Source organism: Crocuta crocuta, unplaced genomic scaffold, assembly GCF_008692635.1.
Source record: "Crocuta crocuta isolate KB4526 unplaced genomic scaffold, BGI_CrCroc_1.0 scaffold27, whole genome shotgun sequence".
Lineage (NCBI taxonomy): Eukaryota > Metazoa > Chordata > Mammalia > Carnivora > Hyaenidae > Crocuta > Crocuta crocuta.
Genome location: NW_027532250.1, coordinates 8,536,955 through 8,552,917, shown reverse-complemented (window position 1 = coordinate 8,552,917; position 15,963 = coordinate 8,536,955). Strand labels below are relative to the sequence as shown.

General features: G+C 56.0%; 1 protein-coding gene across 1 annotated transcript in view; it reads right to left on the bottom strand.

The window, feature by feature from the left end:
* The window catches only part of PREX1 (phosphatidylinositol-3,4,5-trisphosphate dependent Rac exchange factor 1), a 181,688-nt gene that overhangs the window by 3,175 nt on the left and 162,550 nt on the right, over window positions 1-15,963 (bottom strand). Inside the window, exons 28-38 of the mRNA XM_077778338.1 lie at window positions 14,969-15,175; window positions 13,759-13,847; window positions 12,235-12,317; window positions 12,038-12,128; window positions 9,729-9,857; window positions 7,989-8,030; window positions 6,723-6,913; window positions 4,193-4,292; window positions 2,570-2,713; window positions 2,357-2,471; window positions 655-721 (exon numbers count right to left, since the gene is read on the bottom strand). Of these exons, the coding sequence (XP_077634464.1) occupies window positions 655-721; window positions 2,357-2,471; window positions 2,570-2,713; window positions 4,193-4,292; window positions 6,723-6,913; window positions 7,989-8,030; window positions 9,729-9,857; window positions 12,038-12,128; window positions 12,235-12,317; window positions 13,759-13,847; window positions 14,969-15,175 (1,258 nt within the window). The remainder of the gene's footprint in view (window positions 1-654; window positions 722-2,356; window positions 2,472-2,569; window positions 2,714-4,192; window positions 4,293-6,722; window positions 6,914-7,988; window positions 8,031-9,728; window positions 9,858-12,037; window positions 12,129-12,234; window positions 12,318-13,758; window positions 13,848-14,968; window positions 15,176-15,963) is intronic.

The following is a 15,963-nucleotide window of genomic DNA, read 5'->3' as shown; positions in this document are numbered from 1 at the left end:
TGGTTTGCCAATTCTCTCTGTGTCATCTTAATATTCTGCCAGCCAGATTGCAAACTCCCAGAGGGCCGTGCCCACTGACTTCTCTGAGAGCCCCCAGCCTCCAGTCCCGAGGCCAGTCCCCGAAAGTGCTGTCAAACTTGAGGCCTGCCTGAGCCTGGGACGTGGGCCAACAGCCTGGCGCACATGCCCTTGGAAAGGCGACTGTGACACGTGGGACCGAGGGCCGCGCACGGCCAGCTCTCTCCATTTCTCAGGAAGAGCTAGAAGTCTCCATTTCACTGGAAAGCTTTTGACTTTAAAAGGCTGGCCACAAGTTCCAATCAAACAAGAAGGCCACCAAAGGCCACATGTGGCGTGGGCTGCAGCCGCAGGGACCCGCCTGGACAAACAAGGGGAAGAAGGCAGCCACAGGGGGCAGATGCCAGCAGGTGATACGTCTAAGGGGCCCAAAGCAGGTAGGGAGAAGCCGGAATTCCTAGAATGGGGGAGGCGCTATCCCATGAGGGATATTCCTGGAGGGGGGACTCAGGGGCTCCTCTGCCGGGAGTCGAGTTGGGCGGGGACCCCGGGCCCCAGCTGCTACATCCTGACCCTGACGGCAGCCCCCCGGCCCGGCCCGAGCTCCGCGGCAGGGCAAGGGAAGGCGGGGCACACCTGGTCGATCTTCACCGCCGTCGTGCTGGCATCCGTGGGCAGGTTAGACCGTTCCAGATAAAATGCCCTGAGAGAGAAAGGGGGGGTGAGGGCGGGGCCCCTACCCTCCTGGGGCCGCTGCCCGTCTGCCCCCCCAAAGACTCAAACTGAGCGCGCCTCGCCTGGCTCTCCCCATCCAGCCTCCTGTTCCTCTAACAGTGGGGGGTGGGGACGGCAGGGGCTTCCCGGGTCCTCCCCCCGGGGCACTCCTCAAAGGCCACCTCTCCCTGCCTGCTGTCACAGCACCCCTGCCTGCTTGTCACCCCTTGGCAGGTGACAGTGCTCTTTGTTTACCGGCTTGTTGCTGCTCCCCCTCTAAAAACGGGGCTCAGCCCATTTTTCTGTAAAGGGTCAGAAACACTGAATGTTTTAGGCTGTGTGCACCCGACTGTCTCCATCCAGATGCTACTCAGTTCTGCTGCAGCACTAAAGCTGCCACGGACGGTACATACGCAAAGGAACGTGGCTGCGTGCAAATAAAACTTTATTGACAAAGCAGGGCACCTGCTGCTCTAGAATCTGTGCTCTGCAAAGAACTGCTGACTCCAGAGCAAGTCTCCAGAACACAGCCTGGCCCACAAAACCTCTCAGTTACCATGTGCCGCATGAAGGAAGGGAGGGGTGTGTGAGTGCTCTCAGAGCCAAGGATTATAATTTTCAACACATGGGGGCCCCAGTTGGCTCAGTCGGTGAGTGTCCAACTTGGGCTCAGGTCATGATCTCACAGCTAAGTGCGTTTGAGCCCCGAGTTAGGCTTTGCACTGACAGCTTGGAACCTGCTTCAGATTCTCTCTCTGCCCCTCCCTGGCTTGCGTCCGTGTGCACACATGCTCTCTCTCACTCTCTAACATTAAAAAAAAAACATAAATTTTTCAGCAAATGGCACAGGACAGACTGATGGCATTGATCAACCCAAAGAGACACCAGTTTTAATAATACTGCTGGATGCTTTCCCCGAACAAACACATGAAAGCACGGCTCTCCCATCTCCAAACGGTAAAGCTGGGCCCCGAGACGGTACAGGCCATACCCACACCCTGAAACCCCAATCTCCTGATTTGCAGTCTACCTTCCCCACAGGGGAAGAAGGGGAGGCAGAAGTAGGAAGAAGCAGACTGGGGGCGGGGGTAAGGGGGTGGGGGTGCCTGAGGGCTGCCTCCCTGGACCTGAAGCTCCTTCTGGCGGCTGTGGCCCCTGCTCTCCACTTCTCTCTGGGGGTTTCTTCGGAGCAGGGCCAAGGCCCTGGGGACCACTCCCCTTCCTCCCAGGCTCAAGAACGCCAGGGCCCCTGTCCCGGCTCCCACCCCTCACAGAATGAAATACACAGTCCTCTCAACCAGAGAAATCTGTTTTGAAGGGAAACGGACCCAGTTCAAAGCTCAGCTCAGCCACTGTCTACCTGTGTGAACTTGAGCAAGCTGGCTATGCTCTAGGAGCCTCAGTTTCCTCATCTGTAAAGTGGCTAGAATGGCCCACTGTGACTGCTGGGAGAATCTGAAGAGCTTGTGTACGCAGAGGGCCCTGTAGACAGCAGGTGCTCAAGAAACGGTGTTCATGCACTCCCACCCCGGGAGCCTGCCTGGTGCCGCGCGTGCTCATGTCTGCTCTGCCATGACAGTGCCCAGACTCCTGTCCCCAGCACGCGGCCCAGGCAGACACCTACCTGAGTTTGCGGTAATACTGCTGCACTTTCTCCAGGGACTGGGCGTTGATCTCCTGCTGCAAATCTTCTGCAGCCTGGCTGCCTGGAGGAGGTGGCCCCTCCACGTTCTCCAGAGCTATGAAGGAAGAAGAGGAAGAGCAGGCGGTTGGGTCTGGGTGTGCTCAGAGGCCTCGGCGCTCCCCGGCGGGCCCCACGCAGCACCTCACAGCTCACCCTTCGTGAACAGCACAGTGTGGAGCCTCAGGCTGCCTCCACCCTCCAGGCGGGAGGGCAGCTTGGAGAAGTGGTAGCTGTCGAGGTAGAAGATGACCTTCAGCGCCTGCCGGCTGCCCTCAATGTGGTAGAAGACGTTGGTGTCTGCGGGAGGACACGGTGGGACAGGGCGGCTCGGTACCTGGGCCTGGGGGAGCCCTGCTCTGCCTTCGCGGGGGCAGCTCCACAGCTCCCTGTGCTCACTGTTCTGAGCACACCTTCGGGGAGGCATCCTGGGACCTCCCTGCCTGCCCAGCCGGAGCACCGGTCAGCCCTCCCTGCCCTCCCCTCCGTCCAGGGCCAGCCTCGGAAGCCACGCCCCCCACCTCCTGCTCGCGCCTCTGACTTCTTTTCACCTGCTTCCGCAGGTCCTACTTTCCATTCCTTCATTCCTAGACCTGGCGCGGACGCTGCCCCGCCAGGGGGCTGCCAGGCCTTCAGGGCTTCACTGCACTCCTTATACCCCTGCCCTGGTAACCCAGGGCCTCTACCCGGCAAAACCTTCCCTCAAATAGGACCTGCATCTTATTTACATCTGTAAGGAAGAGGTTATGGCAGGAGTCGCAAAATTACGGTATTCACACCCCATCCTGCATCCACAGCAAACATCACTAACCAGCCAATAGCTGCCCCTGAGCCCAACTCTGCCTGTGGAGAGGCAGCCACTACCCATCAATTCCAATTGGTACCTAAGAAGACACATGCTGTCCATCTAAACTCTGGTCTGCATTTTAAACAGGATGATATCACCCCCAAGGAGGTAGAAATTGGTTCATGGATGGATGGATGGATGGATGGATGGATGGATGGATGGATGGAAGGATGAGTGGGTGGGCGAATAGATGGGTGGATGGATGGACAGATGGATAGGTAGACGGCATGGATGGGTGGATTGGGTAGATGGATGGATAGATGGTTAGATGCATGGATGGGTGGATGGATAGGCTGGCTGGATAGATGGGTAGATGGGTGGATGGGTGGATGAATGGATGGATGGATTGGATTGGATGGATGGGTAGATAGGATGGGTAGATGTGTGGATGGATAGATGGGTAGATGGATGGGCTGGCTGGCTGGATGAGTGGGTGGACAGATAGACAGACGGGTGGATAGAAGGGCTGGCTGGCTGGGTGGGTAAGTAGATGGAATGGATGGATGGACGGACAGATGGACAGAGAGATAGGTGGGTGGGTGGATAGAGGGATGGATGATTGAGCAGGTGAAAGGGTAGTTGGGAGGGAAGGAGGAAGACAGGGGGAAAAAAAGTATGGTATAAACCCTTAAGAAATCTTAAGGCCTTCCCTCCAAAGAAGCATCTCTAGGGTAGCATTTTAGTAAGAATTAGGTATTGGCTGTTATCCCAAGAACTGCTGGGAGGTGGCTGGGCTCATACAAAACAAAACCCCTCTTTCCATACACGCCCCAAGGTTCGGCTTTGGGGCTCATGTTGGGAGCAAGAGGTTTCAAAGTGCTAGATCTGGTTTAATCCTGCAGCTGGCCTGACGGCAGGGTGGCTCCAGAGCAGCCCAGAACCTCCACCCCAGAACCCCAACTCTCACGGCGGGGGCGGTAAGAGTCACTCACTGGCCACGTAGTTCTCATCCAGCTGTTTAAAGGAAAAGGTGACATTGTCCAGCTCTGACAGGGTCACCCAGATGTCCTCCAGCATGGTCCGCTCCTCCTTCTGCAGAGGGAGATGGGGTGGAGGGGTCTCAGATGCCACCCCTGCCCTGAGATTTCACTTCAGGATTCTGTGATCCATCTCCAGTCCACACACGAGGCTGCGAGCCTCCCAGCCCCAGGGTCCCGAGCTGGATCGTCCACCAGCCCCAGGGTCCCGAGCTGGGCCGTCCAGAGCTGTGTGTGAAACTGCGTTTGCTCTAGGCTCTTCCTGTGCCCCCCGTGGCCAGAACCGTCTCTGTTCTAATGTGCACTGATCCGTCCCAGCCATTTCAAGCCTAACACACCCAGCAGAAGCCCCCATTTTCCTGCCCACCTTCCTTCTACAGGCCCACTTCAGCAAAGCACACCAGCGCTGGCCCGGAAGTCCACGCCGCAAACCTTCCCAGCATCTCTCTCCCCTCGCCCTGCACAGATCACAAGCCCCGTGAGTGCAGCCAGCAAAGCATTCTGCCGACCCACCCAGCTCCCCTCCTCACCGCCCTGTACAAGGACCACACCGGCCTCGCAGACACAGATAACCTGGAGAGGCGGCGAGAGGCTCTGTGCCTCCCTCTACGCCCCACGGATGTGGCCAAGCTGATCCCCCAAACCATACCCAGCCTGCTCAGAGCCTTTGCACATGCCGTTCCCTCTGCCCAGCACACTCTTTATCAGACCACCCACCCCAATAGCTGTCTTGGTACCCCGGTCTCAGCTCAGACATCCCCACCTCAGAGACGCTGGCTCTGACCATCCACCCAAGGAAATGCAGTCGCTTCTACAACTTCTATAAACTCTCCCCTTCTTTCCATCTCCCTCCCTTCTCCATTCCTTCTCAGTCTGCTTTCCCCAGCTAGGAAGTTAGCTTCAGACCCGCAGCACCCAGCTCAGAGCCTGGCACATCGTGGTGGCTGATGAATTAATGCGCTGGGCCCCGTGTCCTCACCTGGGAAGAGGAAAGTGGGGGCTGGCTGTCGCAGCTGCCTTTCGGTCCCTCCAGTGCTGCTTTCGGGAGCCAAATGAGAGTAGCTCTCAGGCCAGGCAGACAGCTGCACCAAAGTGGCCACCAGAGGGAGCGCCACGGCCACACTTTCCAGCCAGCTGGGACACTGCCTCGGAGGCTCAGAGCCCCAGGGGTGGGGGAGCCCCAGCAAAGGGCACCCGGGGTGGGGAAGCAACAGCACAGAGCAAGTACTGCTGCATTGCCGGGGGTGTCAGCTCTGGGCACCAGCACCCCCAAAGGCTGAGTCCCTGGTTCTGCCTCTCTGGGGCTGATTCCGAGCCCTGCTAGTGCACAGACACGGTAGTCAAGAATAAACGAGAAGGTGCAGAGAAAGCAGGGTACCCTAGGGGTTACCAGGCCCAGAGTCAGGCTCCCAGAGTTCAGACCTGACCCCTGGACCACAGCGTTCTCATCCTTGAAATGTGGACGGTAAAGGACTTCCCTCAGGGCTACCGCAAGGATTGAATGAGATGCTCCCTGTGCCAGGGAATTTCACCTGATTGTTACAGGACCCGGCTCTCCGACCCCCCAGTTTCCACCCTTGCCCTTCGGTAGTCTCATCCCCACCCAGCAGCGTGGGCGATTCATTACGTTTAGGAGTCAGACCCTGCTCCGTCCTCTGCTCAAAACCCTCCTAGGGCTCCCAACCACCCAGGAACAGCCAGAGTCCCTACCACAGCCTGGAAGGCTTGCAGAGTCTGACGCAGTTAGTTCTTGGGACTCCCCGTCCCCACCCTCCCCTGGTTCACTCTGCTCCAGCCATACTGGGCACCTTGATTCTCAGACACTGCATGCAAGCTCCTGCCTCAGGGCCTTTGCACCTCCTGTTCTTTGCTGCCTGGAAGGTTCCTCCCTATATCCTCCTGGCTCACTCCCTCCCCTGCAATTTTTCAGTCAGAGGTCACCTTCTCAGTGAGGGCTTCACTGACCATCTCATCAAAACTTTGTACTGCTGCCACCGCAGACCTTCCTGCCCCCCTTCCTTGTTTTTCGCCTTAGCCTTTATCACTACGCTCAGAGGTGGCACCTGGGACATTTAAGTCCAGGTTATCTGTTGGGGAGGGGTATCCTAAGCACTGTAGAAGGTTTAGCAGCATCCCCAAACTCTTACACCGGACGCCAAGTTGTTCTGACAACCTACACTCCCTCCAGACATCACAAAGTGTCTCCTAGGAGGTACAACTGCCCAGCGTGAGAAACACTGGTCCCTACCATTTATGTCACTTATTTGTGCCTGCCCCTCCCCCACCAGGACAGAAGATGCCCGATACAAGGACACGGCTCTGCTCCCTGCTGGCTCCCCAGTGCCTGTAACAACAGTGGCATACAGTAGGGGCTCAATAAGTGCTGACTGCACAAGGCGCAAGAGCCCGGGTGAGCAGGCAGGACCTCTCCTGCGCCCTGTTCCACGCCCCCCACTCGCCCGGGTGCCCCTCGCCCCCCACTCACCAGGGCAGCCGGCGAGAGCAGGGACTGGCAGTGCAGCAGGACCCCGGTGGCTGCCACCTGCTCCAGCCACNACTCGCCGTTGTTGTTGTAGCGGTAGCTGAGGGCCGCCAGCAGCTGCTCGGAGAAGGTGCACACGGCGGCCACCAGGGCCTGGCAGAAGATGGCGTCCCTTCGCAGCTGCAGCTCGGTGTCTGCAGAGAGGGCGGAGGGGCCGCTGGGCTGGGCGCTCCTGGGCGCCGTCCCCCGGCCTGGGGCCCAGAACCCACCTCCCGCCAGCGACCTCCCCCTGCGCTCCCCCGCCCCGGGCCAGCCTGCCAGAAGTTAACTAATCCCAGCAAACCAAAGCCAACTTCACAAAACTCAAATCTGTAAAAAGCAAGCCAATTTGCCAAAAAACTCAATTATCTCAATGATCCATCTATTAAAAGAAAGAAACAACACTTTTTTTTTAAGGCTTTCCCAAAACCCTTACCCTCAGCTGTTAGCCTGTGTGTCAGGGACTTCTCTGCCCTGACTGAGAATGACAATGACACCAAGCATTTCCGCCAAGAGCCATGTTTCAGGAAAGGCAGTCTCCCATGTTCTCTATTTCTGAGCCGCACACCTTCTTCCTTCCGGCCGCCTCCCCCCACCCCTGCCCTGGTCGAGGACTGGCCCATTTCCATCGATCGGCCGTGTAGGACCCCAAAATCTTCTGGAAAAGACTGTTTTTCATCACTGGCTTCTGCCAACTGGTTTTTAGTGACCAATTCTGACCCTATTTTAGCTGCCCTTTGGCTGAGACTTTCTGGAAAGAAGGGAGGGACAGGGAACACCCAGGAGCGCCCAGCCCAGCGGCCCCTCCGCCCTCTCTGCAGACACCTGCCCCCCAGCCCATCAGCCCTTTCTTCCTCCCCAGGGGTGGCGGTGGGAGGGGGGGAGGGAAGGGACTCCAGGCTGGGGGCGCGGGCACCACAGGCAAGGAGACTCCCTGCCCATCACCCTCCATCTGTGTCCTCATCCAGATCCGCCCGGGCCCAGGAGACAGCAAGAGACCCAGCTCCTGGCTCCAGGGCCCTGACACTTGTCCCCAGACACAAGAGGAAGATGTGTAGTTCTGGCAGGTGCGAGGGGCCACGATGTTACTCTTCCCCTGTGCCAGCCCCAACGACCAGGGGAAAGTCACCACGGGCCAGCGGAAGAGGCCTCCCTGAGCTGAGGTCAAGATCACCCCTGCCAGGGCAGCCTCTCCCCCACACGCAGACGCCGCTCCTTCCGAGCCCTCACCTGTGCATTTCAGCAAGGCCAGGAGCAGCTGGTTCTTCCCGTCTGGAAGGAGAGGGCAGAGCAAGGACAGGCTGAGAGGAGTCGGCAGAAGGCCCCCCACGGCCCCGGTGCTCAGAACCCTCATGGTGAAGCCCAGGTGTGTCCTGCGGTGCTAGAGGAGCTTGTGCTGAATACGGGGAGAATTCCAGAACCCGACACCCGGGGGACGGAACCCCAACCGGCAGCTGCATCAGTTTACATGTGCCCCCCAGAAAGAGACCGAAACCAGCCTCCAAAGCATGGGCCCGGCCCAGGAGCCTCGCACACAAGCGTGAGCACACACATGTGTACCTACACACAGGTGCGTCCCTGGCTTCTTACGCACATCCTAGGCAGCCCCGGGCCTGCACACGTGCGGACAGAGCTCAGACCTTCCAGAGACGGAACTAACACCCTTTCTTTCCTTCAGAGAGAGGCGCCTTCTCAGGCCCAGAGGGGGCTTACAGGAAAGATCAGAAAGGCCTCTGGAGTCGGCCTCTGAAGATACCTTCTGTCCCGGGGCACCTGGTGGCTCAGTCGTGAAGCGCCTGACTCTGGGTTTGGGCTCAGGCTGTGTTCTCACGGTTTTGTGAGTTCGAGCCCTGTGTCAGACTCTGCACTAGCAGCGCAGAGCCTGCTTGGGATTCATTCTCTCTCTCTCTCTCTCTCTCTCTCTATCTCTCTGCCCCTCCCCCACTCATGCTGTCTCTGTCTCTCAAAATAAATAAATAAAATTTATTTTGGTGTGGTGGTACCAGCAGCAGCCAGAGACCTTTATCACTGGGGACCCACTGTGTGCCGGGTGCTGAATGAAGCACTCTATCCGTGGTGACCTTTAACTCTCATGAAAACATGTGAGGGAGGTAGCACCATGAGCCAATTTTACAAATGAAGGTGCTGAGGCACAGAGACATATAAGAATTTGCCAAGGTCACACAGCCCCCGAGTGGGAGAGCTGAGATTCGGCCATCCCACTCCAGCGTCCACACTCTTAAGTAATTATAGTTTGGAAAACAGGACAGCTCAGGGCCAACACCAACTTCCAACTCGGAGGCCGCTGTTCCTGGGGGGATGGGCCCAAGGCCTCGCACCTCCTGCTGTCCTGGGGTCCCTCCGACCCAGGAGGCCCAGGCCCAAACGCCGCCAAGGGCCAGAGAGGTGAGGTCGGATGCGTGAAGCAGACGCCAGGCCGCAGGGAGTGCTGGGGAGTGTGGCGAACAGGAAGACGCCCTCCCCGCCCTCCTCTCCAGCCGAGCGTGCCCGGGGGACTGCAGGCCTGCTACTGCCAGACCTTCTGATGGTTCGAGAGGAGCCAGACACCTAGATTTTTATGTGGGATCTCGGATTATAGATGCTGGCAGTGGATTCACACTGTTTAATGCTGTAGCATCCAAACCTACCTGGGGGCCCGCAGCTTGTGATCTTAATAACAAATAAGAGGAACTGAGTTAAATCCACTTTTGGAGGCTGAGAAGAAAACTAGTTCAGCCTTCTGTGCCTCCTAAGTGTGCGAGGGAGCCGCAGGCAGCCAGGATCTGCAGCTCCCAGGTCAAGTGCATACAAGGCCCAGGCCAGGACACTCAGCCACGAAAGGGGCCCCCACTTTTCTTGTTCCTTTGGGCACAGACAGACATGGGACACGGAGACTGACCCACTCCTGACCTTTCTATGTTCCACATGCGGAACTGAAGGCCATGAAACACCTTTCCCTGCCCCACTGACCTTCCACGTATCGCTGGATGTTGTCCACCAGGGTCTTGATGGAGTTGGGGAGGTTCCAAGGGTCCTCCTGGATGCTGATCTGGATCAAGCTCCGGCCACGGATCGTACACTCCTCTTTCTGTTTGAACTCTGGGGCAGGAAAGGGACAGAGGTAGCATTGAAGAACAACGGCACAGAGGCCTATGACCCATCACCAGAATTCAAAGCCCAGAATCCTAAGTAAAGGCTGCTGGCAGGACTCTTCTGTCCACAGAAGGCAAACACATGGTAAGTGTGCTACCTGTCCACAGTACTGCACTCATGGCAGACATCACTAATCAATCTCAGCACTCCTTCCTGCCCATCTGAGCCTGCGGCGCCTACAGTGTAACCAATCCCATGCAGACATCACTAATCAATCACTGCATCCTCTTCTCCCAAGCCTGGACACAGTCACAGAAAAATTCTCAGGTACAACCTCCTTGTACCCACAACCAAAAGAGCTGGCATATGAGTTATAACTCAGTCTAACTTTTCCATATAGAGAGAGGGAAGCCCTCGCAGACAGACTTGCCTGGAGTCCCACAGCTGGGTAAGGACAGAGATGGGGTTTGAACCCTGCCCCAGCAGGGCTATTCAAAGGCCAGGCCTCTGTCCTTTGGCCTCTTCCCTGCTATGAAGTCTCAGACTTCTTGAGATCTTGGTGGTTTCTCTCAATTTGACATTTCTGCTTTCTGAGGCTCATCCCTGGGAGAGGTGACCATGAGAAGGGAGGAGGGGCAGAGGAGCTAGGGCACTCCCACGCCTCACTGCTTCCGACTCTCACTTAGGAGCAACTGCCTGCTTCTTTTCCTATGTCCTGCCTCAACTGGGAGCCCCTTCAGGTCAGGGGCAGTGTCACATTCATCTCAGGGTCTCGAGAACCCAGCACAAGGCCTGGTGCAAGCTAGTTCTTGGGAATTACTTACTGGATGGAAGAATGCATGGATGGATAGATGGATGGACGGATGATGGGTAGGGGGGTGCATGTGTGGATGAGTGGGTGGCTGAATGGATGGACAGTGGATGGGTGGACACGTAGACAAGTGGGTGGGTGGATGGATGGATGGTGGGTGGGGGAGCAGGTGTGTAGATAAGTGAGTGGGTGGATGCTGGGTGGGTGGGCATGTAGACAGTAGGTGAATGTATACACATGTGGTGGGGGTGGGTGGGCATGTGGATGAGTGGGTAAGTAGGTACATGGATGGGTAAGTGGGTAAACAGGAGGAAAGGCTAATGTGAAGACATGCATGTCAATTCCCTTTCTCTCAATCATTTCAAGAATAAACTGCCAATTTGGAGCTGGTAAATCCTTACCACTCCTTCAACTCACTGACCCTCTCACGAAAGAATAAGGAGCTGTGGGCAGGCCCCTGCACCTAACGACAGGATTATGACATTATTGGTTGATGCTTCCACTAGCGTTACAGTCATCACTACTTGATGGCATGTCCTTCTGGTTTTCCACACTAGAGAGTTTAAGTAAGTTCCTTAAAAATTAAATTTCTAAATGGGAAATACTCGGGGCACCCGGGTGGCTCAGTCGGTTAAGCATCTGACTCTTGATTTTGGCTCAGGTCATGATCTCAGGATTCGTGAGTTCAAGCCCCACATCGGGCTCTGTGCTGACAGCATAGAGCCTGCTTGCAAGTCTCTCTCTCCCTCTCTGTCCCTCCCCTGCACAGCCTCGCTCTCAAAAATAAACATTTTTAGAAAATGAATAGAAGAGAAACACTTCTTCACAAAGTTTTGTCAATAAAGACAGTTGATGAATATGGTTTTTAAAAATGTGAACACGTAGGCGGGTCTGTGAACACGGTTTAAGATGATAAAGGCGGGGCTGGGCATGTGAAGTCCAGCAAACTGCCCTTATGTTACAGTCTGTGCCCTTATGTTACAAATGGGCAGGTGGAGGCCCGGACAGGCTCAGGGACCAGCCCGGGGGTCCACAAACTTCTCTGCAAAAAGCCAGACAGGCCCCGTCTCAGGCTTTGCAAGGCGTATGGCCTGTTTCCTACGGTCTCTGTCTTTATTTTCGCAACTCTTCATTAAAAACAAAACAAAGAACAGAGCCATTCGGGCTCACAAAAACAGAGCTGGCTGTGGGTAGACCTGGCCCAGGGGCTGGACCTGCTGAGCCCGGGGACGAGCCCACAGCCACAGGGCAGGAGGGGGATGAGGCTGAGACCGTGACCCAGGCGTCCCGCCCCGGCGCGGCACACGTCCCCGTTGCGGGCGGTCTCCCTGTGTGGTCCAGACACCGTCCCAGCCCAGGGCTCCCCTCCGCTCACCTTGCAGGCTGTGGTCCATGGGGAAATGCTTGGTCTCTTCAAAAGCTCTGCTCATGACGGGCCCCTTGAGGAGTGCGTGGATGGAGTCCACCTGGGAGGCAGGAATCTGCGGGTTAGTCTGGCTCCTGGCTTACCTGTTCCCAGCAGGGGTGATGGGAGGAACCCAAGGCCAGGCCACGGGTGGGACGAAGGTCTACCTGGTTAAAGAGATGCTCCAGGCAGCCGTGAAGCTTGTCCTGCTTGTCTGACGGGATCCGCATGTCACACGGCAGCTCGTCCCCTGGAAGAAGGGAGAAGCCACGGCCATCACCCATTCCTGCCCCTTCCACACCTTCCCAGCCTCGTGCCGAGAAGGCGGCAGAGCCTCAGAGCTACAAAAGCTAAGGCTGATCTGGAGTCTGACAGACTCAGATCCCAGCTGTGTGACCCTGGGCAGGTCACTTGACCTCTCTGAGCCTCAGTGTCTTCATCTGCAAAGCAGACAATAGCAATGAAAGTATTCCACAATGGCAATAAGCCACTGCTATTATTCTGTTCTGCAAACGAGGAGACAGGGNCACACATAAGCTCCTGGCTAAAACTTCCCCAGGGACGGTTTATGCGGCGAAACATCTTAGTGATGAAATATTTATCTAAAGTTCAGCAGTATTGTCAAGTTCACTTGAGCTTCTTTCTTTTCTTCTGTTAAACTGAAGGACAATTAAAATTAAACTTCTGTGCAGAGACCAGCTCTGGGAGAGCGCAGAAGGCAGCAGGGGCAGCGGGGGCCTGGGAACCGGGGGCGGGGGGACGAGGGTGGGAGGCAGGCTTGTCATCACCCACCCTCCTGTGCCTGCTGAACTGGGAACCATTTGGGTGTGTGACCTGTTCACAAAAGTACTATTTTAAGGGCTAAAATAAACTAAAATAGAAACAACTTTCAGTCTTTCAGTAAAAGCTGCGAGTACAGTCTCATCTAATTTATAAACTTTTATGTCTGTGCGTCCATCCGGCCGTACACCCGTCCGTCTGTGCAGAACCACGTGCTCACCAAATGATCTCCCAACACCATCGACGGTCACTTCTGGGGGCCGGGGGGCGACTCTAACTGATTTTCATGCACTTCTTTTGAACTTTTTGGGGTCATTTGAAAGGTTGGTGTGAACATGTGTCATTTCTAGGGAGACCATCAGGTCGCCTTACTTGAGTGACCTCAGAGCGGCCGTCATAATCTGTCATTGCAGGGGCGCCTGGTGGCTCAGCTTGTTAAGAGTCTGACTTGAGCTCAGGTCATGATCTCACAGTTTGTGAGTTCGAGCCCCGTGTCGGGCTCTGTGCTGACAGCTCAGAGCCTGGAGCCTGTTTTCAGATTCTGTGTCTCCCTCTCTCTGCCCCTCCCCTGCTCATGCTCTGTCTCTGTGTCTCTCAATAATAAAAACGTTAAAAAATTTTTTTTAAAATCTGTCACTGCATCATGTTTCATGCATTCTGTGGCCATGACATTCACGGACAATGTCAGCTCCAGGGGGCGCCAGGGTCTTTGCCCTTCCATTCACTGCTGACGTCCAGAACCCAGTACGTGCTCAACAAACAGCTGCTGGCTAAGTGAAGGGAAGGAAATACACTGCCACGCTACGCAGTATTTGTGTTAGTGTACTACACAAAATCTAATAAAATAAAAATAAAACAACACAAAGTCCCGGTGGGCAGACCGGACCCCGGAGCACGAGCCGCTGACTCACCAGACCCCATCTCGTCACTGCCCAGGTAGGAGCTGTTACTTCTCACGCTGGTGTAGGACAGAACGGAGTCGCGGTTGCTGTTACACTCACTGCAAAGGGGCAGAGAGGCAGGGCTGAGTCAGCCTCCGGACCACACCGTCTGCTCCCAGCTCACGGGACCCACTTGCCAGGGTGCAAACACAAGCCCGGGCCCCTCGACCCCCAGGGTCTGACGGTGGGGAAACACGACAGGGCCGCAGTGCAGAAACGTAGCCACAGAGGAGGGCAGGGTATCGTGTGTATCTGTGTGGACATGCTGTCACTCTGTCACGCCTGCACGTCCCACACGCGGCCACACGGCTCTGCGTCCTCTCCCCGGAACTCAGAAGACACGGGGAAATCAGAAACCCCAATCCTGAATCCTTTCCTTCATCCGTTTGACAACCCAGGGAAAAACTCGGAATACCCCAAACTGTAATGAGAATCCTGGACTGTGGATGTGAGGCTCTGGGGACACAAAGCACCCAGTTAGCCGGAGACACCGACCAGTGGGTCCTTGGAGATGGAAAGAGTAGGAACCAGGAGGGCTGAGGCGAAGGGCTTTCTGGTCAAATTCCCCCAGTTCTGTGTCTTCTGAAGCACCTCCAAGATGCGACTTTGCTTACAACGGTCGATCATTACATAAGCTTTCACCAGGGACCCCGGTGCTTGTTGACGCAAGGTAGGAAATTCCATTTACCCGCTACGCGGTTTATGAAGGACACTGAGTTTTTAGTCTTACTTAACCCGCTAATTAGGACGTCCCTGATCTGGTTCTAATTAACTTCACCAGGAGGAGGAAAAAACCCCAGCATCTTCCTCCTTGAACCAAGTAAAAATAAATGGTGTTTCCTGCAGAAACATGCCTCACGTTGAGTTTGAAGGCACTACAGACCCTGACTATTTCTTTGCTGCACTCTGTCAACAAGCGCAGGGCAGGACGGAGGCAGAGCGGGGGGACGGAGACCCCAAGGGGTCAGGCCCTGAAATGCTGGCCTTGGGGCAAGAGAGTCACAGGGGGCCTGGGGGTGTGCTTCGAGGGGCTCAGGTGACCCCCCGGAACCAAACAGGTGAGAACCGAGCCCCATCCCGCGGCTTCCTGGGAGATGTGCCGCTGATTCTGCCTCCCCGTGGGTCAATGTCCTTGACAATCCCCCGGGCCGTCCAGGTCAAGCCCCACGGCTGCCCGCACCTGTAGGAGTCACGGTAGCTCATGGTATCGTGGCCCGAGTCCTCCTGATCCTCCTCAGACACCTTGAAGCAAACCTTCTTGATGCCCCCGTGGTCGGCCCTGTCCATCTCGCTCTCTTCACTGGCCAGAGGTGGGGACGAGGCCTCCTCAGCCACGGGGGCGTCGCAGGGGCCGCTGGAGGTGGGCTCCGTGATGGTGGACAGCAACCTGTGGCAGCGAAGGACGTAAACTTTAGGCCCACAGCTTTATTCGCCTCCGTGGAGGCCCCAGGTGAGGCCTTGACCTCTGGCCTAACCTTGACTCCAAGCAGAGGGCCATCAAATACTTCCCATCCCTTCCCTGAAATTCCTAGCAACTCTGCGGATGCACATACGCTCCCCTTCCTGCAGGGGGCGCAAGATCCAGGGGGTGTTTATTTCACGCGGAAGCCAGAGAAGGCTCAAGAGCCCTGAACAGGACTGGAAGACTGAGCGTGAAAGCCCCAGAGAGCAAATCTCTTCAGCTTTGCAGGCCACACCATTTGCTACTCCTCAACCACCCAACTCTGCTGGGAAAGCACCACAGACAAGATGTAAACAGATGGGTATGGCTGTGTTCCAATAAAACTTTATTTAAACAAACAAGCAGTGGGGCACCTGGCGGCTCAATCGGTTAAGCGTCTGACATCAGCCCAGGTCATGATCTCATGGCTGTTGAGTTTGAGCCCCACATCGGGCTCTGTGCTGACAGCTTGGAGCCGGGAGCCTGCTTCAGATCCCCTCTCTCCCTCTCAAAAGTAAATAAACATTAAAAAATAAATAAAAAACAAGCAGTGGGCTGGGCTGGATTTGGCCCATAGGCCATAGTCTCTCAACCTCTGGCACAGAATATAATGGTCAAGAGCATAGGGTCTTAAATCAGACAGACCCCAGTACCATTCCCTAGCTTAGAGACCTAAAGCAATTATTTATCCTCTCCGAGGTCCAGTTTCTTCATCTGTAAAATGGAGTAATATC